General features: G+C 39.0%; 1 protein-coding gene across 1 annotated transcript; it reads right to left on the reverse strand.

Moving 5' to 3' along the window:
- Positions 1-332: 332 nt before the first annotated feature.
- LOC139741018 (basic helix-loop-helix transcription factor scleraxis-like) lies at positions 333-25909 on the reverse strand. Its single transcript, XM_071651609.1, has 2 exons — positions 25373-25909; positions 333-398 (listed from the first exon to the last, which is right to left on the reverse strand). The coding sequence occupies exons 1-2, from the start codon at positions 25907-25909 to the stop codon at positions 333-335; spliced, it is 603 nt and encodes a 200-aa protein (XP_071507710.1).
- Positions 25910-27036: the final 1127 nt, after the last annotated feature.

Genomic DNA, 27036 nt, shown 5'->3' on the forward strand with positions numbered 1-27036 from the left:
CTCAACTATTGTGTTAGTAGTAGCCAAAGAGACGATCCGGGCAGCTAAGTGTCATGCGATCACGTGACGAAAAGACAGGTGCAATGGTCAGTCTAGATACGTTGTCTAGTTCCTGCTAAGGGCGTTTTCTTGCGCCCCTTTCCAGCCAGTCGGAGTACTGCACAAGTGAATGAGGACCGGAATACGCCGCTCACGAAAACGTGGGGAGAGCAGCCATGGGATTAGACGAAAGTTTGTTGTACGTGGAAATAGTGGGAGGTGTCCATTGGTCACGTGATATGGGTGTCTCCCTTTCCCGCTTTCCATGATGACTGGTAGATAACGGAGCCTTCTCACCTCATCATGTGAGCGGGGTGGCGATGCGCCATCATGGCCTCCATGTCCATCGGGCGCATGTGCTGTGACCCGGAAGAAGACAAAAGCAAATGAAAGGTTAGCAATATCAGGTGTAATGACAATGAATAATAACACATGATTACATCTGTTTATTATGATAAATGTATTATTCACAGAGTCTGTGTTTGGTCCGTAGAGACTGATACTGAGACAAGGGGAAAGTACTGGTATGATGTCAGCATGTATGGACACGATAGGAATGTGGCACACATACACACACACAATTGACAATAAACATAAAGGACATGGTCATAGCACATTGTAACAAGGCTAAATATAATCGTGTTGAATATTAAAACTAAAGGAAAAGCAAAGCAAATTCTCTGTTTTCAGTTTATGTTTGTATGTATCGTTAAAACGAGCTTGGGAAATGTTGAAAAAGAAAAACAGATACACAAACAGAATCGCCCCTTTATTCCTATGTTCGAAATGATATTATGAAGGAAGTGAATAATCGATTTTCATCGAGATAAGGGCCCCGTCTTATAAAGCCTTCAAATCAATCACAAGTCCCCAAATCAATCGCATCTTGCATTGCAGCTCACAAGAAACTTGTGATTGATTTCTATCACAAGTCTTTATAAGACAGGCCCCAGACAGGGAGAAAGGAAGCTATGGTATTTCTTTAATTTTTTTTTCGCGCAGCACTGATATTGGTCAAAGCTGTACGAAGTACATGTATGTAAATTGATGACGTAATCACGTCATATAGCCTCACAAGCTCGAACAGAAATACACGCAAGCATTTATCACAATTTCTTCCTTGAGTGATGATATAATAATCATGTTTCGTATCATATTAAATGGTGCATACTTGTGATAACTTGGCAATCTATTATATTGTTGAGAAGTGGATGTTGTTCCCAAGTCATCTCTCCGAAATATCATTCATGGAATATTTACATAAATATAAACATGATATGCATTATACAACGTGGCTGCTACAGATAACACTGTTGTGTGAAATCATGTGAAACCCTAATATTCCACAACTATCATAGGAATTGATTCATGTACACTTATACTACTTTAATAAACTTTATTTGTTATGTCTGATTGAAATAACTCTGTATACCACCGTCGATTTTTGAGGTGGAATGCCTTCAGAGTGTATGGCATTTAACAGTAATCTCCGAACAAGTAAACAAGCAAAGAGGCTAATCCATTATATAAATACGTAAAAAGAATATGATCCCTCCATACAGTTTATTCGGCGGGGCAACATTCCTTCAGATTAACTTGCGATTCCTTGGTATGTTTAGTGCTATATTGCACCAACAGCTTCTTTTTTTTCTTAGTTCAACCCGTTGCCAGTTATAACTTTACCAGTTAGGAATTTAAGAATCTCGGAGAAAAAGAGTTGGCTTTCATTTCAATGTATTGTATACCAAACTACGAATGGAAACATCACACGATGTAGGTAAAGCAAGTAGTATTTTTAGTTCGGTGGAATTTATTTATGCCTAATGGCTCTGGATCATTGCACTTTTTAAGGAACTCTATATTATGGACTATCAAATTATTATGAAATGAATGAATGAATGCATGAATAAATAAATAAATAAATAAATAAATAAATAAATAAATAAATAAATAAATAAATAAATAAATAAATAAATAAATACATAAATGAATGAATGAATGAATGAATAAATAAATAAATAAATAAATAAATAAATAACTCATCTTCGAAAAAACAAATGTGCACCACAATCCCACTTTCATAGGTATGGTCCCAGACCGAGGAAGGTGAAGATAATTCAAGAGGAGTTGATTTGCTAATATACATGCATAAAGCTGAGCACTTCACAATGGGTGAAACTTTATGAAGACTTTACAGTATGTGACAAAAGGAAATCCCTCGAAACGTTATATATTTATCACAAAAGTACAATACAACTTTAAAAGAGTATAGAAGCACTTAACAAATTACTTCAAACCAGTGTTCATTCACCGTACCGAAATGGTGCAAATAATCGTCATCTTCGATGAAGACACATTCTAATTGCTCAGCATGGCCAATCTCATAAGTATATACTCTATTTCTACATGTAAATCATTTCTACCAAAGTAAGAAGACAATACTATAGGGCCTAATAACGATTTTTTTTTCTTTTCATAAAAACTTCCTTCTATTTCCACCTTAATCATTATCAATCACAACCTTCTTTCCGTCTTCGTTGTTTGTTTGGAATAGAGATTTATATATTTGTACATCTGGTTGCTGTGTCTCTGGTGTACCCATCGAGGTAATGAATAAAGACAAAGAATCCCGTGTGTATGCCCAGTATTCTTAAGACCATTTCCGATAGTAAAGTAAACCAAGAAATATTCTTTTTCTTATGTGTCTACACAGAAGTTATGATAATAACAATAACAATAATCAATTCCTCCATCTGCTGATGAGTAAACATCACATTTTACTTTTTTTTTTCATCCTCGACGATCGTCGTTACTTTAAGGAATCCTGAAAGAAAGGCCTGCAACCTCTTTCCAGCGTGATTGTAGCTGATGTCATCACCACAAAGCACTTGATTTCCAAAGCCGTTTCCGCTTGGCAATGTGCAAGAGGGTGTTTACAGCCTCCGAACAAAAATACGGGACTGAAACTGCAAACAGTACGCTCCTCTCTTCTGTCGCCGGGTCCTTCCGCCCCGACCTCACTGCACTTTCCCCCGCCAACCAGACGGCTGGATTTACACGTCACCCGGTCACTCATTCCAGTGACCCTGAGGGTCAAATGAGGTCACAACACTTTCCCCCCAAAGTCCACTTCTACTTTATCTCGACACCATCATCAACAACAGCAGTAGAAAGAAACAATACGCTGCATGCCACTATAGGGTACTAACGCAATTAAACTAGAAAATATATGTATAGTCATGGCAAAATGCATAGACTTGAGGACCTGATAATTCAATTATCACTTTCTACCATTATCACTTTCTCTTTCATTTACTGTTTTTACATTTTTGGATAATTTCAAGGAATTAGGATGACTCAAGCTTAATCATTGCATGGGGTAGGTGTTGGTGGTTTCTATGGCTATTTCTCTATACGTTCTCATCTATACTGGGGTGCGATATGAATGAAATGCATGAATACTGGCATACAAGTCCATTCACTACTTTCGATTAGCATTTCATGACCCCCCCCCCCCCAAAAAAAAAAAAAAAAAAAGAAAGAAAGAAAGAAAGAAAGAAAAACCAGCAACAACAACAAACTAATCATTGGTTATATGAATTTCCAAAATAATTCATGTTAAAAAATTTCAACTTCCGTAACAGATGCCAACAGTTCTTCATTTTTGCTACAATGGCCTCTCTTCTTTCTCTTCACAAAGATATCATTTTTAAAATCTACATTTTATCATACTATTTAGGCCTACATCTTTCAAACTTGGATCAAAATTTCATCGTTCATTTTCTCTTGACGGAGCGCTTCAGGGAGTTCATGCAACTATCTAAGAATCGTTCCGATGGCATGTTCGTCCACAACAGTGAATACCGAGTTCCCTTTAACCACTAAAACGGTCACAGAAGCCAACCCTATACCAAGAAGAATGAACAATTCATGTATAGATTTTTTGTTTTAAAGCAAAAGAGCATATCATCCGATCGCACTTAAATACTTTTAATCAAAATCCTCGAGGCTTCGTCATGGTTCCGGTGCAATTTTTCAGAGGAGCCGAAGATTTCTCCTAATAAGTACTTGCAACCCCGCGAAAACAAAACAAACAGCAGGAACCGCGAATAGCTGATTAAACCACAGTCATTCGGACAAACAAACAAACAAAAATTTGTTGAAAGATGTATGTTCAATTGGAAAATCAATATCGATTTCGGATGCAAGAAAGAGGCGCTGCCCGGTACGGTACAGAGAAATTCGTGATTTACTGTAAAAGCTGAAACCGTCGACAATCCGTCACATGAGTGATCTTCCTCGTATGTTCTCAGAAATCTCCTATAATTTGGCTTTCTGGTGTCAAATATCTTGCATCACTGGAAACACGTGTAGGTGACAACTTTTCAGAATAACCTAATTCTTTGTAAGGGTCGCGGTCATTGTTGTTTTTGGTACTGCAACGCGTCCGGTGGTTGAAATCATCATTATTTATGAGATGTTTGAGTGAATGGCATTTCATGCTTTTCCTTTTCCTCCCAACGGGCACCTGGGCGGTTGTTGACGGGAAACCCAAGGCGTGATCACCGGCTTCCTTCACTTCCTTTCTCGGCGACAGAGCAACGCTATCTCCAGAACTACAGGATATGAAAACGTCTCTCAAAAACTAACTAAGGACACACAGTAAAACAAAACAAGATTTCGAAACAGAAGGGATTACTGCTTTGAAGTGATTATCATCCAAACCAACATCACTCTAGTTGAGAAAACGTTAGCGATCATAACTTTATATCGTACTCATTTTTTGATGGTGTGAGCTTTATCTCCATAGAGTAGAGTGTACCAGGAACGAGACTAAGGAAAATTGGTTCAGGCGCTACCGTAAACCTTTTTTTCCCCCGAACATTACGATATAAGAATATTCTATAATTTTTTACTTCGTATTCTAGTATTGTGAACAGTATTTTACGAAGTCAAGCGGGCGCACAAGGGCAGGTAGGCCTAATGAATAAAAATTAACCATTCCATTGGTGTCACGGAGTGATTCACTTCTATAGCGTAAAAAAAAGTTAGCTGAACAGGTGAAACTTGAAATCACAGTCATCGGGGCATACAAAAATTAAAAAAGGACAGCAACACTTCCGTAATATCACAATAGATCCTGTCTTATAGTATGATTATAATATCATTTTTACTATTGATGGAAAGGCATCTCATATCGAAGATGTATAAACCGCCATATTTACTTCCGAATAAACACTTTCACTTATGGCGTGCTGCATCTGGAGCCAGTCCAAGTCTGGTAGCTGAGCGTAAAATACAAACGGAGTTTGAGGGGAAAGGTTTGATTTACAACATTCTTTTCATTGAGGGCTCGGATGCCCATTTTTCAGGAATAATGTCAGCAATTGGCATTTCATACAAACGCTCAAGAATGCTCAGTTGATATTCCAATTGTCACGTTTAATGGGTGTTTATATTACAATGATAATTATTAAATTAAGTTTTGCAAGTATTGAACAAGGGCAATATCATTTAAAAAGATGGGCTAAATTCTTTGTCAATTGATCAATCAGCAAATAAAAGAAAATGAGGCATAAAATGAGGAACTCTTCTTCAAATTCTTCATTAACACGCAGTGTTTGTTTGTTTGTTTGTTTGTTATGCAGTTATTTTCTTTTCTCCCTATCTCTATTCTATGGGAAACTATTCATTTGCATGGGACCTGACCGAAATTAAGTTGCGATGAGGTGTGGATAGAGCACCACCGATTTAGGCAATAGAGGAAGCGGGGCTTATGGCTTGTATCAACACACAGGAAGTAATACGTTACATATGGAGCACGGCGCTTGAGGACGCGAGCGCTTTATCCTGCGTACTTCAACAACGCCGTGGGCAATAATGATTTACAATATCATCAAAACTGATGAATGCACGCAATTTCTGAACGTACCGTTTATTTGGTGACTAGTAAATACGTAAACAATCGCTTGTAAATGTCACTGCAAAAAAACATCGCAACTTTCAGGCAAGGAGTTTTTGATCGCTTCAATAAATTCAAAATTCGTAGCTGATAAATCCCACTGATGTTCGGGGAATCGGTCAAACCCCCTCGTTAGTCTCAGGACAATCAAAAAAAAAGATACAGAAGACATTGTATGCATTATAATCGGTAGCTGTGGTGACAGAATTGAAGATAGAGATGAAGATGAAAGATAATGATACGAATTAAGGACTTGACTACCGGTGCTTCCTATTTCCATTAAGCAAAGCAACCCAAAAAAAAAAAAAAAGAAAGAAAGAAAGAAAGAAAAGAAATGCTTTCAAAACGCAACAAAGAATGGACGTTGAATTGAATTGAATTAAATTTAGATAAATGCACATTTCAAGACTGCATTATTTCATTATTTGAGCAACCAAACCTGACAAAACTACAGTAATACGATTACAAAGCCATGCCGAGAGCTGTAGGCCACCTCCCTGGTAGGCCTAACCCTCATCGAGGGGCATCAACTTATAAAGGCAATGGACAAATCTCTTTCGATTCCATTTTACGTCGTTGTCTGTCTATCACACAGAATCTCATACACGATAATACAAGATTATTTCAAAAGTAAAAATAAATATTCAGAACAAAATACATTAACAGCATAAAGCGCTTCACTATTTCCATTTTCAAACACGAGTGTGGAACCTGTTCTGTACAACATCTGTATGTTCACCTTCGTGTTCCTTTAACAGTAGACGCACCCTTGTTCCATCGTCTCCTTCCCGATTATTGTGATTTATAATTAAGCCTTTCTCTCAACTTAATGAGGGAAAGGAACCCCGTCCAATGCTCTGTGGTCCCACAAAGGGAATTGGGGACCTGAGATGGCTATCGGGGCGGAACTTCTGGTCCTAATTTAGGAGGGATTTCAGATATTAGGGCGGGAGATTACGTCGTCTGATCTACCGTGAGAACGACAGCGCCAGGCCGCCCGGGTCGCCTCACCACGCAGAGAGCTGGCGATGAGGGGGGAGATGAGAGTGACTCGGGAGGTGGGCTTCCCATCTCCTTGGGATGGAGGGAGTATACGTGTATGCTTTCCGCGTTCCATATATTACTTGTCAGGACGTCTAGGTGGTGTCGGAGCAGTGGTGAAAGTGTTCCGATTGTCAAAGATCGTTCTAGTGATGGAAACGGTGGAGGTACACCTAAACACAGGCCCGTCTACGATGTCGCACATCATTGTTGTATTATACTCATGTCACCTATGCATGAATTCCCCTCTCACAGTTCAAATAGTCCGTATAGGCCAACATGAGCTGTTGGCCCAAATTGACCGTCATATATACTTGATTCCTTTTTGTCAGCGTTTATTATGACAAATCAACCCTTTGACGTTTGCTCAAAATACATCAAAGTAGCTTCAACAACAACAAAGAGTTAACAAATACAAACACGTTTGCACAAACGTACTTCCTCCAGCTCTGTTTCACATACACACACAGTAGGACATAACACTACACAGGGGCGGATCCAGGAATTCTGTAAAGGGGGCGCAACTAATATTTCTGGTGCCACTTCCGGGTTTCATTTCTTTTTTTTTCCTATTTATTTATTATTTTCTTAATGAGAAATAAAGGGGGAGGGCGTGCGCCGGTTGCGCCCCCCTCTGGATCCGCCACTGCTACATGTATCTTATCTGTGTCTGCCTATCAATTTACTACGGAATCTTTCTCCATTAATATGTAATTTGTGCTTCAACAAACTATTTCCGACTCCATATTCAAATACAACCAGCAAACAGAACAAAACAAAACAACGGAAATATCCCGACAAGGAAATAAGATTGTAGACTCATATCTGTAAGCAGCCGAAGGAGATAAGGTAGCCATATATTCGAGGCTATGAAATAGTCTATCCCACAGGGAGGTGAAAAGACCTCCCTGGCCTACTATCCCAACACGGAATTAGACAGTGGAAATAAAAAGAATGGTTACTGAATAATGTTGCTCATTAAAATAGGATTAATACACTAAAAAAGCCGTCTATACATGTTTATGGGCACTGGAAATATACGAGGAACACTGTTGTAGCAAAAGGTTGTATATAAGAGCTAGCCAGGGGTGACTGGCGCAGTTGAAGAAGTATAGCAGTGGCGTCGCCGTCGGGTAGAACTATAGTGGTGGTAACGGCAGAATCTGAAATTTGTAGGACAGAGGTGGAACCACCTCCCTGGTAGGAGCTCGCCTGTAGTACCTCCTTGGTAAGAAAAACTACTGGTGGTAACTTACCAGCAGGTGGATGGAGCAGTATACCTAGTGGAGCAAGTACAAGACCCTATATAAGCTGTGACATTAATAATAGCAATGTAGCACTTGAATAGAGACGTTATAGGCATGTTCCTACTGTAACACTGTCGTGTATATGGAAGAAGTGGTAAAAATAATTGTCAAAAAACTGATTTTTTTTTTAATTATGATATCTGTGTTGTTGGTGCAGGAACCGAAGTCAAAGTCAGTACATGTATGAATGTACTTCATACAGGTTTTATTTGTCTGTTGTTCACAGTAGAAATTAAATATCTATGTCTAAACCTAGCTGCTACTATTCTGACAGTTTCGGTCGAGAGGGTTACTTGCGCTTTCGTCTCGCATCCTACACACCAGAATAACTTTCTGGGGATAGCTTAATCCACACTTAGCAGGGTCTTAAAAGTTTTAGAAACTGGGCCAGACACTGACCACAGTCGATACGGTAACCCTTGACTATCATGCTTTGATAACTCGACATCATCTAGACAGCAAGTCACATGACAAGCATTCGTCTTCTACTACTACTATTTTCTTTTCTTTCTTTCTTTCTTTCTTTCTTTCTTTTTTGAGAGAGAGAGGCAGATATCGTGGTGTGAGTTTCTTCTCTGTTTGCTTTCACTTGACCCCGTGGGTCATCGGGTGTTGTGCTTTCATTCAAGATTCCATTACACCGCCACTTAGCGGGACTGGACCGGGGAAGTATTCCACACCTAGCTTCGTGTCGAGAGAAATCGGGGGTGCGCAACTTCCTTGCTATTGGAGGAGGGGGAGGGGAGGGGAGGGGAAGTGGAGTTGGAGAAAAGGGGAGAAAACAGAATGAAAAGGGGAGGGGATAGAAGGGGAAATGGGGAGGGGCAAAGGCTGATGGGGTGGGGTAGGAAGGCGAACGCGAGATAGAAATACATGTAATTCGAAGTAGAAATCATGGCCGACACTGCTTTGACACAGTTTGGAATTCGCCCCCCCCCCCCCCCCGTGTGATTTGTTTGTGTTCATTCACAGCGGCTGCGACGCTCTAGCTTCCTCATGGGATATGTCAGTGACGACAATTCAATGGTTTCTGTTCGGATGAGGACAGTGAAAATAAGAGATGTCAGTGAAAGACGAGCAAAAGAAGATACTACAAAAGAAATCCTGAAAATCAAACAGCAGTTGGTATTTTGTCCTTATATGGTCATTAAGTTTGTGTATGATTGTTTTGTTGCCTTGATGGAATCTGTCTTCAACTTTTTTCGGTTTTCTTCTCAGAATAATTTCATGGTGAAAACGCATAAAAGAGCATGTCAGATAAAAGAATGAATTCTCGTAATTTTAGTTTATCCCTTCATCCTTTTCTGCCTGTTCAGATTCATCTGACCACATTATAGATTCTAAGTTTCTAAGATTCTATTAACTTCTAAGACAAGCTTTCAATCTACAACCTTTGCACACACTGGCAGCAAGCCAATACTCACTCGTGAGACAGTGAAACAACTGTTTAGAACGAGTTCACAAATGATGCCTTGACAAGATACGTATAGTGTATAATGTATCCTAAATGTTGAATTCGATTCAACTTAATTTGGGTGGTCGACGTGATCTTCGGGTATGTGAAAAGACTGACATAAAATGCAAATATGCAGCTCGAAGGATGCAAACAACACTTATTTGACGCTCTGACGAAAGGACATTAATCAACCAGATCCGTGCTCACTGAAGTTTTTGTTTTTCCTGTTCCCTAACGACTTATCCAGTATCGTGTTACTTTATCATGTTGTTTGCTATATATTACCTTTATTTTTTTAAGTAAAATGAACGGGCATTACAAGTTTGATATGATCATCTGATCATCACTGGTTGCCGAATGGTGAGAAAACAAAAGTCTCGTAAATGCGTTCAAAAGCAAAAATGGAAAGAAATCCATCCGACTTGTACAGCGAGGCTTGTACAAGACTGCTAGCTCACCTAGATAAAATAAAACCTAATATTATGAATATATTATTCGTTCTCATGTTGCACGGCAATACATCAACACGAGTGTGTCCGGCGATATTTGAACAAGGCAAGCTTTCAATCTGATGAAATGCGTGGCATGCTGAAGGAAACCGATCTCTCTGGTTTCGTTGGGATCTTGCCATGTGTTGCTGCCCCAGTCCCATACGTTAGCTTCTGAGTAGGGAAATTACATAGTCCTCTCTGTTTGACTATATAGGCCTAACCAATTTTGCCATTTTTGAATATACTACAATAATTATTGTTTCACCAAGCCTCGCACATTCATCACGAAATTCTGATATACCGATATAAAAATTCTCTAAAATCCAATATTATTCTACTCTATGCTTAAGTTGACTTTAGTGCAACAAAATAACATTACTAAGACAAATGGAACATTTATAGGCGTCATCAAGAGCATCCTCCCCTCCCTTTGTTAAAAGTGGTGACTACAAGAACAAACGATCGATTTTTTTTTATCACACAAGAGTACGAAAAGATTATGGTCTGCCATTTTTATAGATATACTTATACTTTTTTTTTGCGCAAAAATCGAAGGGAAAAAATATCTAAGCGATTTTGAGTCATGCTGAAGAGTAACACTTTAGAACCTACAGTCGATATTGAGCAGTGGCACAGAATGATATTTTTGGTTTTCCAAAGTTAATGTCCATATTGTTATCATTGATACCGCAAACGCTGGTACCGAAATCTCAAACGACAGGGAATGAACCGCTATCAGCATCATGAGCATGTATAGAATGATAGGAAATGAAATGCATACATACGTCACAGGCATGAACTCATCATAAAATAAGTAGAATAATAGCACATAATAAAAAAAAAATACATAGCGATATAACCACACGCACTGAGCTATATGATCGTAAAACATGATCCAAAACACCAGACTTTAAAATTGACTGCCATTTCAATTCAATTCAATTGACCTTATATTTCCATCCAACAGAAAAGTAACACCGGTACAAAGTGTACATAAAAAGGGGAATTCCGGGCCAAAAAGAGTAAAATTTTATGAGTACAAAGTGGAAAATTGGATCAAAGTTGGCTGAAAATTTTACAAGAGCTTTGGAATTTTGAAGGCTTGCTAACTTTCACAAAACGGTTCTTGAACAGTTTACTATGAATATGTAAATGAATGAGTTGATAATGACATCGCCTCACAACTTGCCACCATTATAGCTTGTCAACAAATCCTCGAATTTCGGGGGGGGGGGGGGTTGTTCAAATTTAAAACATACCCCAGTCTAAAACTCTAATACATCTCGAGTCGATATTTATTTGAAGCTATTTAGCAAAATTACATCACGGTTTACACTTTTCTAGCAAGAAAAAAAAAATCTTATTTTTTCCGTTATCGATGAAAATTGTGAGATCATGACATCATCAGCTCACACACTTAAATATTCACATTGTTCCTGTTCCAGAGCTGCTTTGCAAAAATGAGATTATAGCAAAACTTCACGATTTCATAACTTCCCTGATTTTTCTCCCATTTTGATCAAATTTTCCCTATTGTGCTTAGAAGGTTTCACTCTTTCTTTACAGACTAATTTTTCACTGGTGTTAATTTCCCCTTTAAACAAGCAGATGTAGAGAGAGCTTGATTCCGACTGGTACGAATTCCAAGTTCGGAGTGGGTTTCCACCTAGAGAGGCATGGAATCACTGGAAATTTATTGCTTGTCTTCTCAAAACTCCCCAGATCATCGTAAATAGTGAGGAAAGCAGGAACTGTTTTCGTATATGTGAAACGAGCCATATACAGATCGGTCGAAGAAGTTCAAGGATAGGAAAGGAACTAGTCTATTTCAAGGATCCAATAGATATAAACGGAGACTGATGGGGAAAAGTATGAATAATAACAATCATTATCATTGTATACCAACAGTATAGCAGCGATAAAAATACAATACTATTTGATAACATGAATAACAGTGTACCAATATTACATAATGAAATTATTCATACCATCCATATTGTGATCATTATTTCCCACATAACAAGGGCAATCATGAGATTGTTGCCACAATGTTGTTGGCCAAAATGTAGTGAAAGGGCCAATACATGTCTTTCCTCGCTGATATCATTAAGTCATACTGGAGTAAAAGTGAATTGTAACAAATTTCACATCGTCTTCTTAATTCCATATCTCTTCATCATTTACTCGTAATTTTTAAAGATACAATAGTCTACAATGAATTGGATTCCAGAGGAACTGAAGTAATTATATTTGAGTTCACCTCATCAATGACATTTCTGTCTGGTGAGGGCACGATCCCCCTCTTTATTGCATAAGGTTGTAACTGACCAATATCACTATTCTTTGAAATTGGGGTTCATTAATATCATTTCAATTCATTTCACTATTATTTTATTTTATTTCATTAATATATCATTGTCAACAAAAGGCGATTACAGTATAACTTTATATACCTATAGGCTTACATGGTTAAACAGAATCAATACAGAATCGTAACAAAGGAATATAATTACTACGAAAGGAAATAATATTAGTTACCCTCTGCTTGTTCACGTAATACGGGAAATATCTATACGGTCTGGTGCCATATTCCACTTGGGCAATTATCCATCATATTATCCTCATTCCCTGGGGCCGAAGGGCGAATGGAAAAGGAACCCAAACAGTATATTTCCCGTATTACGTGAGAACAAGCAAGGGAGGCAACGACTGTATCATTTAGATAGGCCCTAGATAAATTCTGCACATATTGATCAATATTTCCGGGGAATTTAGATGTTCAAATCACCGGCTTTGTGCCCTATGGTGTCTGCACAAGGTTGATCAGCGTATGTACATGTACGTTATCTGTAAGCATGTGCATGCACAATATATGAATCCGAATTGGGAAACACTTTACAGCGGGAGCAATAACCTCATTCACATAACACGGGATAAATTGCGTGGATGTTTGACCAATCAGATAGCATAAATTGCATAATGTGACTGTACCAAAACATAAGTTTATTGTTATACGAAATTAATGCAGCTCATTTGTCACAGGAATATAAATAATCTTACTGTAAGAACACACAATCATACTGTGACTTTACTGTCGAAATAAAAGCTGTTGGAAATGGAGTCTTCGAGGTGAAATTTTACACGATGTTCACGTTGACTTCAAGTACTGAATGCGGGTAAGATCAAATCAAACTCGAACGTAATTTGTTATAAAGAACGTAGGCCTATATATGTCGTTACGTATCTATTTTCACATTTTTTTTTTTGTTCAGTTATTAGGCCTACTTATTTTTCATGAGGGAATTGCAAACTACAAACCCTGCTATGAAGCAGTCACCACCATTTTTCCAAAAACACCTTTTCTTTCATAAATATATAAATAGTAAGGTCGCAGTATATGTGTTTCCTTACAATGTATTTTCCCTTTTTGTAAGACATAAGCTGCATAAGTTTCATGTGTAAATGTTACGTAGTAATTGTACCGTTTTGGAAAATGTAATGAATGAAATGAAAAGAAATAAATGAAATGAAATGAAATGAAATGAAATGAAAAGAAATGAAGTGAAATGAAATTATGGGAAAACACCTTCGTCAACAAGCTATTTGACTTTGGGGTATAACTGATTACTCTCTAAAAAAAATCGAGTGAAAATATTCACTCCTAAAAGAGTGAATACAAAAATGAGTGAATTTCGAGTGAAATTGGAGTGAATTTTAAGTGAAAATTTCATTTTCACTCGTTTTAGAGTGACCTCAGGGATCACACCAAAATCTTCGAGTGATCCCTGAGGTCACTCCAAAATGAGTGAAAATGAACATTTTCACTCAAAATTCACTCCAATTTCACTCTAAATTCACTCTTTTTTTGTATTCACTCTTTTAGGAGTGAATATTTTCACTCGATTTTTTTTAGAGAGTAACTTGAATACTGAAACACTTGTAAAGAGCTCTTTCTCATTAGAAATGTAATACAAATAATTAATAAATATGTGTTGGTTAGTACCTAAAGTGATTACAAGCCATGGATTCACTTACCAAATTTGCAGAGAAGACAAGCCCCCTCCCCGCAGACTTTGGTTTCCGTTCAAAAATTTGAGTGTTCTTTTATTACTTAGTGTCAAATAGGACCCTCAATTTCACCTATAGGCCTACTAGTATGTGATGGAAGAGAAAATGTAATAATTTACTGCACTTTATATTTTTTAATCTAAATCATGCATTGAATTTGTTTGGAAAACTTTACAACAATCTCTATAGTATATTGTATTTTCGTTGTGTATTGTGTTCTTGAAAAAAAAGGGGGAAAGAAATGAATTGAAACTAAAGTGGAGCTTTACTTTAAATTCCAGGGTTAAAGTGACACTATATTCGTCACTGCATGCTATCATAAGAATCTCATTTCAAAAGGCCTGATTGCGTTCTTTTCAGTTTTGACTGGAGAGATCAGGGTTTCGCTCTTGTCCCTTTGCCAGTGTTGTTGTTTCGAAATATGAACTGTTCTGTATTGCTGTGTTGGGTTGAAGGGTATTGGATCTGAGGGTGACATCGGTCGAAAACTAGAATTGCATTTTATGGACCTGCATTTAATCGAAAACGATGACCTTATGTTTCATTACATAGCGCACATCAAACAAATTGCGAACGCTCGTAAAGCTCCGATCTCGTCTGTTACTGCCGCGCTGGGGCTGGGGATGCAGAGAGGAACCTTACCGTACCGCTTCGGTTCAATGGGGAGCAATAATGTGGTTCTTCAAGCAGGGCGATAGCAAGATCTTGGTCAACGGAGGATAAACTTCGAATATTATCATCTCTCAAGCCGAACCGTACACCTGTTTCGGTCTGTCTTCTACCAAACACCAAGTCATCATGTGTTTGCCCCTTCCTTTCATGAAGCAAAAAGTTAGAATATCTTGAGTTATCAGGAAATAAACCCGGAAATGCCACTATAGGCCCCCTATATTTTTGTTAGTAAAGAGATTATGAGTGATCGCTCCATGAATGACATTGATGCTTGTTGTAGTGCGGACTATTGTAGCAAGCAACGAAGAGATAATAGAGGACAAAAAAAAAAATCACCTGCTGGATTCAGCAAATGAAAAGTTCTGTCTTTTTGCTTTGTCCATTCTTTGTGTTTTATTGGAGAGGGTCTGTTTAGTAGTCGAACTTCCCCTCCCTCTCTCACACACGCACACACATACACACACACAAATACACAAACACACACACACACACACACACACTATCTACTTATCTAATTATCTGTCTAGCTCGTAAAATAAATTAATATGATAACATTACGATTTGACACTAGTTTGGGGGCATGAAACGGCGATGTTAACTTTTAGTCGACGAATGTTTCAAAGGAGCAGTCGGCTGGTCGGCATCTGCGTCATAGCTTTAGTTGATGGCTAAGAAGTAAGGTCATGGTGTGTTTACCACATGCTGCAATTTTAGTTACTATACATTGTATTAATGTTTGTATTTGTGATTAGACTTGCTAATAAACAAAGGAAATACGGATTATTTTTATTACTAACGTCGAAGAATCTTCTTTGTAATCGATCATGTTGGAAAGGTTTTATTTGCTCCATCGATGATGGACGTACTTGTTTCAAAATGGCGCTTATCCCGTTTTGGGATCAAAGTCTCACATGTGGCGACTTATCTAGTCATGTTTTTACATCTATGGTCATTTTCATCTTTGCCTCACGATTCCCAACATAACCCCGTGACTGAATGAATATCACTCTGGAGACAGACGCTCCTATCGCACATACACACACCGTTTGACAGGTTCTTTTCTGCTTTAGGAATTCTCCTGATCCGAGGTATAAGGGTGGGATAGAGATGTGTAGTCCATTTCAAACGATGTTCAAGTAAACTTAAATGAATAAATACTGATCTAAATCGAAAGCGCACATTCAATAGGAAAGTCATGGAATTGTTATGTTTCATGTGTTTGTTTGTTTGTTTGCTTGCTTGCTCGCTAGTAAGTTGTTAGCAGCTTTACCGGCTAGGGAGTGGTAGGGCATTCCTAAGTTTGGGGGTATACTAACATCATGACTAATAATTATGACATGAAGGCATGTCACCGGATGTGGTACATGCATTTTACAACGGGGATTTAAAGGTATTATATATAGTATTGGTTGAGGTGAGAATTCAGCTTTAAATTTAAATGAAAATTTAAGGAGTATGCAATTCTAGAGGAATTTGGTTTTGAACTGGCTGAGATATCCAAAATCAAAGCATAAAGTGATCATTATGAAAGGTCTGTTCCACCTTTGTTAGGATTGCTTTGATTTGGATATCTCAACCATTTCAAAACCAATTTTCATCGAATAAACTTTGAATTCATCTTAGAATTATATGCTCTGTCATACTACATAATATATGAAGTCACAAAATTGGAAACCACAAACCCCATCTCAACCGAAACTGTACTGGACGTACTGGAGCTTGAGGGCTGAACTGGTCGGGAATGGCGATTGAGAAAGGTGAGCTGTGATGGCGACACATGTTTGTAGACAAGCGTGCCTACTTTAAACGTAATAAATTCTACATAATTCGGGTAAAGTATGCTACGTGGGAAAAACACACAAAAAACTTACAAACATGAAACCAGATAGACATGTGCTTTCGTCATTCAAAGGAAGCTGAATTATTAAAGTTGAGGGAACTAAAGCGTGTGAAAAAAAAATCACTAAGCGTAGTAACGCTTGAGAATACTTTGACCCAGAATTTCAATATTATTGTTGTATTTTCGTTTGTAAATTGCGTTCTTGAAAGAAAAAAAATCTGCAGAAATAAATTGAAATAGAAAGTGAAATTGAAAGAATACCTTCAGTGCTGATGCTCACCGTTTACATGCTATTCATTCACAGTATTGATATCATGCTACGTATTGCCTTGCGGAATCTTGCAGTTTTTATTCACCTGTTCCAGGGCGTTGACCCCAAAGATCATGCTTTTAATGGCTAAAACTTGCGACATATGGAGATGATTCGGGTCGCGGGAAGAATCGTGCGAAAAATATCAAATATGGGCACAGACGGTAGTCATCAGTCGGTCGAAGACAGATCCGGACCGACTTTGTTTTGGGTACACACGAGTTTCACGCTCGCGGGACTCGGCAGTAATTACACGGGGATGTCTCGGGGAAGAGAGGTGGACAGCAGGCCCCTGGAGGATCCGTAGCTCGCGGCCAAGCGCTCACGTGTGCAACGAGAGCGGAACCAGAGAAAACATGTTACGGACAAACGTTGCTCACTGGAAGAGCACAACATCACTAGCCTATATTATACAGATGTCCACCTTCTTTTAAACACATTTAACGTCCAACCACTATTTTTATAAGCTTCATTCTTACACGGTATATTAGAGGCACTAGAGGCATGTTGGACCATGCAGCTCAAATTTTCCACACTGAAAATATTTTTTCATAAAGGACAAGTTCACTCAAATACATTATGTGGACTGAGTGAATGCAGAATAGTTGTAGAACACATCAGTGAAAGTTTGATGAAAATTGGACAACCTCCACTCAAAAGTCGTGAATTTCTAAACTTCAGTGCCACGTACCAATCAGTGGATGAGAAGACTACAAAAGTTTGTGACGTAATTGCAGGACAACGACATTATAACATGTGTAAAGAAAATATAAATATATCAGCAATATCTACACTGTAATGTGTCATCATACAATTTTCTTCAAGCAATCATGCTTCTTATTAATTTAACTGACATGATGTTTTATTAGACATCGACAGTACAAGAAAGCAATTGCGGAGTTTAGATGCTGTAATTATAGCAGCACACATTCAGAAGTATACAGTTTTCACATGCAATTGTCTCCTATATTCCTTCGATGACATCAAATATCATTGAAGAGTAGTCATTTTTGAATGTAGTGACTTTATCATCTTTAAATCAGAATGCGAATGTGTGTGTTTGTGTGTGTGTGTGTGTGTGTGTGTGTGTGTGTGAAATCAGAGAGAGAGACAGTGAAACAGGACGAAAGACCTTCCGTCGGACAGACTGAGCATGTGCGTGGGACATGATGTTGTAGATCATTATGGCGTCTTCAAAAATAGAAGAAACATGAACAGGCCTGCCGAGCGACGTCGCCGATGCTACACGAGATATCTTACCCCGATGAAACCTTGTCGACATACTGCTCTGGCGACACTAATTGGTAAATTTGGACCACCCTTCACTCAGAGATGGCGTTTTGGGCCATCGCATACAGACTGTCTCCTCCATGGTATGATCATGGAGCTACTATAGCTCCATGGTATGATCAAGGAGGCAGTACTTCCTTAGTGTATATGACCATGGAGCTAAGAAGACACATGGTATGACCAGGGAGGGTCTTCCACCTACCTGGTATGACACTGCGGTTCCGGACTTTCTTTACTATATCAAAGACTGTTACTCAAATGAAAACCCATGGAGTTTAATCAACATCGCTCAGAGAAGATTATAATTTACTTCACAAGTAAATCAGTGAAATATTCATTTCCCTCGCTGTACCTTAGACTTAGCTACGGGAAGTGAGAAAATTCCTCGAATTGAGTTCCCGCGCTTGCATAGTTGTGGTTGAAAGTTTAAACGTATATATGCTCATCATGCTACGTTAGATGTACTTGTGCACTTGTCATTACGTAATAGGGCAGTTCACACTTTTTATGCCGTATCATACTATAGGGCTCACACCTGTAAATAAAATGGACTGTCCCAGACCCCTTCACAAATTCGTACCAAAGATACCAAAATAAATGAAGAAAAATATTAATTAAAAATCAATGATGTAGTTTGGCAAAAAACTGAATAGCTGTAGACATTGAGTATGAATTCCTCTACAAAATGCATTTTGGTTGGAAGATGAAAGCTTTTCTGATGGAATTTGAGGGGACTATATTTCATTGGGTACGTGTACGGAAAATAGGTGATTTTTTGAGTGACAAGAACTCGTAGTCTGGCTTTGCGGACCCTTGGACAGAATTAGAGCAGAACAATCCACCCTGGAAATCTGATGGATGAAAGGGTATATCTCACTTATTCAGGTTAGTGAAGATGAAACACCTCATTTCTCCCAGCTATTTTACAGAATTTTTTGAAATTTGAATTTTAACACACGTCTCTATGGGGAATTATTTACCCGTGTGAGCCCTTTATAGCAATGTGGCTATTACCGAGATTATCAATATGGTGCCATCATGCATGTGAGCTATAGTTACAGGCTTCTCAACTATCGAACCAGGGAGGTGGAAAGAGACTCGGGAATCGAAGCTACTGTATCTTCTTCCCAATGAAGTCAGTCATTAATTGGTTTCACCATGGATGCTACAAAACAATATGTATTTCTGTGGTTTCACATCTCCATGTTTTTCACCTTTGTCTGCGTCTGGTGAAAATGCGACCTTCAGACAATAATGCAGTCTTCGCGAGAAATCTCGTTAAAAGCATCATCTAACCTCTCACAACTTGCCATAATCTACACGAACAGGATTAGTTTGTGCTCAAAGTCTTGTAATGTCCCGATATTTTGTTCTAACGCAAATTATTATGCCGGTTTTAAATCTTCATACATCTGACACAACATTATTTTGAAGTTATTCAGCCAGTACTACATCATGATTTACGCTTTTGAAACAGAAAATATATGTTTATAATACACGATCGATCAATGCCAAATTGTAAGATAATGACAGCATTATGATTATCTCACTTGCATATTCATATGAACTGTTCGAAAACTGTTTTGCAAAAATCAGCGAAACTTTAAGTTCAAATTTTAATGACTTCCCTAATTTTGATCCATTTTGATTAAAATTTTGATCCTTTTCGATTAAAATTTTGAATGCTGTACCCATATACAATTCTACTCCTTCATTTCAAAGTAGGCCCTACATTCTCACTGATCCGGAATTCCCCTTGACCAAGAATGACATGGGAAGGGAAGGCGGAGAGTGGTCCAAATTAACGACCTCTTCACAAAATTGATCTCATAAAACTGCTGCAGTGAAAAACTCTGCGAGTGCATGTGATGTTCAAGTTCAAGTTCAAGTTCAAGTTGATTTATTTCACTTCCAACAAACAAATAATAAGAAATACAAAGAAAAGCTCATATACACAGACGTCATGAAATCAGTACCACAATGCGACGAACAGAATAACATGTAAAAGAGATACAGGTAAATTATCAACAAAAATAACTGTTACGTCACTGTGGTAAATGCATAAACAATATTGATGGAAATGGAGGGGACTGCTAAAAAGCAGAGCTTGTAGAATGCAGTCCCCTCATAGAGAAAAAAATGTCGTGATATTATTCTTGTAAAATTTAGTAGCGTGGGGCGGGGGGGGGGGGGCGGGTACGTAATATTTCTCCTAACTCCACGATCATTTTCTATTCTTTCTTTCTTTCTTTCTTTCTTTTTTTTTGGGGGGGGGGGGGGGGTGCCCAATATTATTGGAGCATTGATGACGACCTGTGTAAAGTGTCACGTTGCGCTGCTATCACCGGAAGCGAACTGAGGATTTCCCCATACCTTCGGCTCAAAGAAAGGACTACAGACATGCGATAACGGACGATAGCCCTCGAGCTCCGTTTGCATGATATGACGTTCGGCGCTTTTATAAACATAAATTAAATTATCTCCACCGCACATTGCTCAAAGGACTTCCGACACCGTGGCGACAACCCTTGAGACACGGCTCGGGAGAGAGTCGCCGCTGCCAGTATCCACGGGCGGAAGACGAGGGGGACAGATATCAGAACATTATTACGTAACACTGACACCATCATCCAGCCGACCCAGTCAATCATACACAAAACTCCTCTTTTCGTCTGTTCTTTTTTTTTTCCTCAGGTATGGTACGGGAGATGGAATTCATTCTGATGATTTCTTTGCATTTTCCCTTACAAAATCTAATACTAGAGACCCCTGTCGAATCGTTGATTGTGAACAGGATTATGGCTGGAATAATTGCTACCTCTATTCATGCCTGCGACTCCCAGCTATTTCGTCCAACCAAGAATGAAATAGTAGTAATAAAGCAGGTCACGGTAGAATAGGTAAAAACTCGATAAACAATTCCCCCAGCACACACAAAACTACAAAAATTGTGATGTTTACTGGTGAGGATGAGTGGTTCAAAGCAAGGAACATGATGTGTAAACTCGTTGGTCAAAACCCCCGGAAAGCCTTGTGCTGTCAATCCCAACCCAACCGGACCGGGACCGGTCCGGAGAACGGCCTTAGATCAGCCTTCTCTCATGTGCAACCAGAGTTCCCGGAACATAATTATAAGAATTGTGCTTGTATATCCAAAGCGAGAGGCAATGATCGAGACAATACTATAGGACGATTAGTGAAAGATTAGGCCCTACATTGAGAAACAAAAGTTACTCCACAAGTTACACATCTCACAGTCACATCAGTCGCAATCGAATTCTAATCACATTTGTCATAATAGTTTATTCATCTTTAGGTAAAGATTGGGCGAGGGGAGTGAGTTTCTGGTGAATTTACTATTGAGTGACTGTGGTCAGCTTGTTTCTGCATGAATCCCATAGTTCATTAATGTCTATTAGATTGGTTCTAGTCCGTCCGACTTCGTGTAGGCCTACTGGTTAGAACAAAAAGCCAGCTCTAGGGTTAGAAACATTTGCCTCGAAGTGAGCAGCTGGCCAGATGGTGGTATTGCATTTCCCATATGATATTACGGGTATCTATACTCTAAATGAAAATTTCTCTCTCTGCAGAAGTGGCAACGTTTCTGGAGGAAAATTTAAGAGTGTAATAAAATACATACAATGTACCTATACGTAACACTCACATAAACACAAACCAGGGTCGTGACAACTCCAGCTGCACAAACACACATACACACACACACACACACACACACATGCATTCATGTATATATAATGTATAAGGCCCTATATTATTCTCTGACAAACTGTTTTCATTTCAATCTGTGTACTTATCTCTGTATGTTTAAAAAAATAGAGACTGTGATTCAGCAGCACAAGTGAGAAGAATAGCTGCCTATTCTTGTTCGAACTACTTTCATTGTGAAAAGGGCCTGATATTGAATGGAATTCAAATAAAGAATATCACTAAAAAAATCAGAAAATTGTACGCGCATGTGAGAAAGAGAGGTAAACTAGGAAAGTGGAAACCTTTTACTGTGTTTCACATTCCTGTCCTTGTTGCACGTCTCTGATCCTGCATAATTACGTTGAACACACACATACACACACAAACACACACACACACACACCACATTATACAGCAGGGACATGCAAATATCATGGAGTACAAGAGAAATAGTGCCGTGCGCATGCGCCTCAGCATAGGTTCTTTTTTCATCGGTTCTCATCGGTTGTTTTTTTTTTCTAGAAGATTTGGTCAAGCACCTCTAACTCGATGTATTGTGGTTTCCGGTCTTTTTCTGGCCTAATCGAAATCGGATGAGAGTAGAGCGGGTTACTCCAGGATTTCTCAAGAACTCGCCAGTCAATGTACGATATCGTTGTTTTACTTTCTGAAGCTACCATGACTGTCAGTAAATTCGGCGCCTTCGTAACTGCACAGTCATGATAAGCACGTGGAGTTTATACTGAACAAATTGTAGTTATAGTTTATACGTATGAGTTGTGATTGGCGATTTATTTTCTCTGTTCTATTTGCACTATCTCGTGCATTTTCCAGTAAACATGCTTCTCTTTAATAATACTTCATCTTGTAAGCTTCGGCTATGCGTAATGTCACACCCAAGTTACATCTTTCGTTGTTTGTACGAATTTATTACATATCTGACATGCAAATCCTTGTCACCTGGGACTAGAAAGCAAACCTCTTCCTCCGATATTTGACATTATCGAGTCCCTCATTTTACAATTTAGTGTTCGGTCCCTGATTTCGCACTTGTAAATAGCATACAAAATAATGATAATGATTATGATAATAATAATAATAATAATAATAATAATAATAATAATAACAATAATGGTGATGATAAATTCTGCCAAAAGAGAAACATTCTTACAATCTTCTGCTTCCAAATATGCTCTGCAAATGAAAAGAAAAAATAATAAGAAGTACAGAGATAAAATCTAATCAGGAAATATCCTCTATGAATATGATGGTTATTATGAGGTTTGAGCATAATCATACCTGTTTGCATACCAAGACAATTTGACCTAATTCAGACGTCGTGTTTCTACTCTGAGTACTCAGGTATTTGCACGCTTGAAGGTCGCGAGACTGCCGGGTATGTTCTTCCAGACTTTATCCGTCGTGTGGCATAAATCCTTGACCAATGAAACAACGTGTTTAGTTCGGAGACCTCTTGATTTGAGTATATACTTTACGTTGCTACAGTTTGTTTTACGGTCACCCATTATTGGCGTCGGGAAAAAGGTGCCAATACAACACCGCTATTAAAAGTGAATATGAAAGAAATCGGGTAAAAACCAAACCAAGAGACCGTGGGAATTTACACAAGGTTACACTGAGAGGTGTCACATGCTATTTTACAACTGTTTCAAATGAAAACAAACATTGAGTCAGGGATAAACTTAACTCGGTTGAGCTGTGACTGTGGTGTTTGTGTATGTGGACGCCTACATTTGCAATTCTGTATAGAATACAAAATCGTGGAGCAAGAAATGGAAGAAAGCAGTGGACAATATTTGAGGAATTTGTGCAATTGTGGCAGTACGTGGTAAGAAACAGTAAGAATCGCTGTTATATAGTACTATCTGCAGTAGTATCAGAAGAAATATTTGTGGAAGAGGAAGAAGTGTTAGAAGTAGTAGAAGTAGAAGTTGCAGCATTATCAACAATAATACCAGCTGTTTTAGCAGTGTGTGGAAGAGGAAGAAGTGTTAGAAGTAGTAGAAGTAGAAGTTGCAGCATTATCAACAATAATACCAGCTGTTTTAGCAGTAATAATCACTATCAATACAACGTGACAACAAGCGAATATCAGAAGCATAAGTGGCAATGATTGCGGTGGTATGGGGTGGGCAAGCGCGTTTACATGTTGTCACAGCAACAACAGTTGTTGTAGTAAAGACATTTATACATTGACAGCAGTGAACTGTGATTATCTAACTAGTTGAAGGTTAGGGGAATTTTTAGATAATTGCAGCCCTATTCTGTTAACCGTGCTCTTATTATGACCTTCCCTCAATCGTATCAACAAAAATGTGGCTATTAAAATCTCATTTCAAATGAATTGAACTGAACTGAATTAAATTAGCTTGACACACGAGACAAGTATATATATTTGGATCAGGTAATTTACGTGTTTTTTTCTCTCTCTACCTGATGTTTACTCAATTACTCTTTGAATTCTTTATATATCACAACCGCGTGCATATGCCGTGTTCCAGGACACATTTTATAGATTTAATTAGTCGACATTGATAAGGGTTGTTATATTGAGAAGCTAGGCACTTATCGCCTTGTGCTATTCAGTGCTACACTCGAGACCTCGAGTGAAAAATATGACATTTACAGCAACGATGAACAAGAGCTCTTTACACAACATTGTGGGAAAATGAAATAACATAACACTATCACGCAAATCATCAATATGATATGCGCCTATAGTCAATATACACCTGATGCAGATTAGAAACGGTAGTGTGAAAATCATATCTGCAAACTCGTTTATACATACACAAGTGACAAAATATTCCCAATTGCCATTTGGGACCAAAACTAGACGTAGTCGACTTATAATAAATGAGAAGAACTCACAAGAAGACCTCTCGAGTATTAAAAACGGAAGAAACAAACAGCAACAACACAACAAAACATGTTGGGAGTGAAGGAATTTTGTTTGAATGCCTTTTGAAACTTTCAACGTGCGTTAGTACGCCAACGACAAGCATAGACGAATCTAACGAATCAAAACTATCGATTTTTATTTAGGCACAATCCGACAATAGGAGCAAATGATGATCGAGATAGAAGAGAGAAATATGTGCTTCTCATTGAAGGAATTTTACATAAATGATAAAAAGAAAACAAACAAATAATCTTTCAGAATTTACCTGATGATGCACGTTCATGGCAGCCCTGTTCCTCACGTTGCTCATGTGATTTTGCAGACAGAAGGTACAGATAATCCTGGGCCCCGCTTCACTGCCTGGCCGGAGCATGGCCCTGTGCATGCATGGCTGTTCGATCTCCTCGTCGCCGACGAGCAAGAGGGTCCCGAGGTGGTTGATGTAGCTCGTCGCTAGCCTAAGAGTTTCGATCTTCGACAGCTTTCTGTCACGGGGTTCCGTTGGTATGAGGTCCCGAAGTTGCACGAACGCGCTGTTGACGCTGTGAGTGCGGTCGCGCTCCCGGGCGTTGGCTGCATGTCTCTGGCGAGGCATATTTGTGACACTATCAATCTCGTAGCCGCCTTGCATCAACGGGCTGCTAAAGTTGCCAACGGCAGACATTCGGCGTTCGTGTTCCGCCACGTCCCGGCGGTAGCAATCTGCATCGGACCTATCCGTGGATGAGGAGCTCTCGCTGTCGGAGTCAACTCGCTCCCCACTCGCTCCGGAGAAGGCATCCTGGACCTTACGCTTTGGCATGGTTTGAAAACTCCGCTCCACAAGTCGCGATTTTCTTCCCTGATAAGATCCTAAGGAAAATAAGCTAGCTTTTCAACGAAAATGTCGAGAATCGATCAGTCACGTGAATGAGGTGGACTGGGTTACCAAGGTATTCCCGTAATCGATGAGGTATGGTAAGTAAGGGAGGTGAAGTGTGGTCACAACTGCAACGTTTGGCAAGAATGCACCTAAGCACCGTTCGTCGTCGATATGTGGCCAGCTATTACCAGGCGAATGAGTCCGAGATTTCGCTGGCCTCAAAACCTGTCCTAATCTATGAGAGATAATATTTATTGATCCGCTTCTGTACTGTGCGGCGTCGGCTGGAGGCTGGCGATAATAAAATGTGACAAAAACAAAACAAAAACTGAAAATGAAACAGATATCATCGAGTGGTATTATGACACCAGTAAAGACGATTTAATGATGAGATGCCGCGGCCTTGGACGGTCCCAGCTACCGTTCCACGTCCGAAATATTGGGGCCGACTTTCTCTCTCTGGCAGCAGAGCGAGCTGGTATTATAGGACTAGGTGCTCGATATAGATGGAAGGAGAACTCCTACCAACTGTGATCCCCCGCCGTCTAAAGTCAAGTGTTGTGACCATAAATCAGGTCCACGCAGATGTCTGCTGCTGATGGTAGGTGCAACATCAGGCTCGTCCGCTCGAAAAAGGCAACTGTCTGACAGAGATCTCCTGCTAGCCTCCAGTCAAGCTGTATCTCTGAGTTATTTCCGGGCACGCGCTCGGATTACTGCGGTTATGTGGTTTGATGAGATTGCTTAGGATTTGTGTATTTGTGTGTGTGTGTGTGTGTGTGTGTGTGTGTGTGTGTGTGTGTGTATGGTTGGTTGGGGGTGGGGATGGGGGTGGGTAGCAGGTGGAGTATGGTACTAGAGCAAATCTTAGAGGAGATTTGAGTGGTTTTCTATCCTAGGAAGCACTGTTTAGGCTTTTTTTCTCAATATCCATTCATCAGAAGATGGGCAACACGTACACTATTCAATGACTGTAATTTTGCAGCATTACCATTTCATGTAGGCCTATGAAGTTACAATAGGCGTATAGAGAGAAAGAAAATAGACAAAGTGATATTTCAGTAAAT

This window comes from Diadema antillarum, unplaced genomic scaffold (assembly GCF_040938485.1).
Source record: "Diadema antillarum isolate AM-2024a unplaced genomic scaffold, OU_Dant_1.0 scf00000030, whole genome shotgun sequence".
Taxonomy (NCBI): domain Eukaryota; kingdom Metazoa; phylum Echinodermata; class Echinoidea; order Diadematoida; family Diadematidae; genus Diadema; species Diadema antillarum.

Excerpts from the sequence above, each read along its gene's own strand:
- LOC139741018 (XM_071651609.1), bottom strand. The coding sequence starts at position 25,909 with ATGCCAAAGCGTAAGGTCCAGGATGCCTTCTCCGGAGCGAGTGGGGAG. Across the intron at positions 399-25,372 it reads CCATGAACGTGCATCATCAG|CACATGCGCCCGATGGACAT; the intron begins GTAAATTCTGAA and ends TCCGGGTCACAG.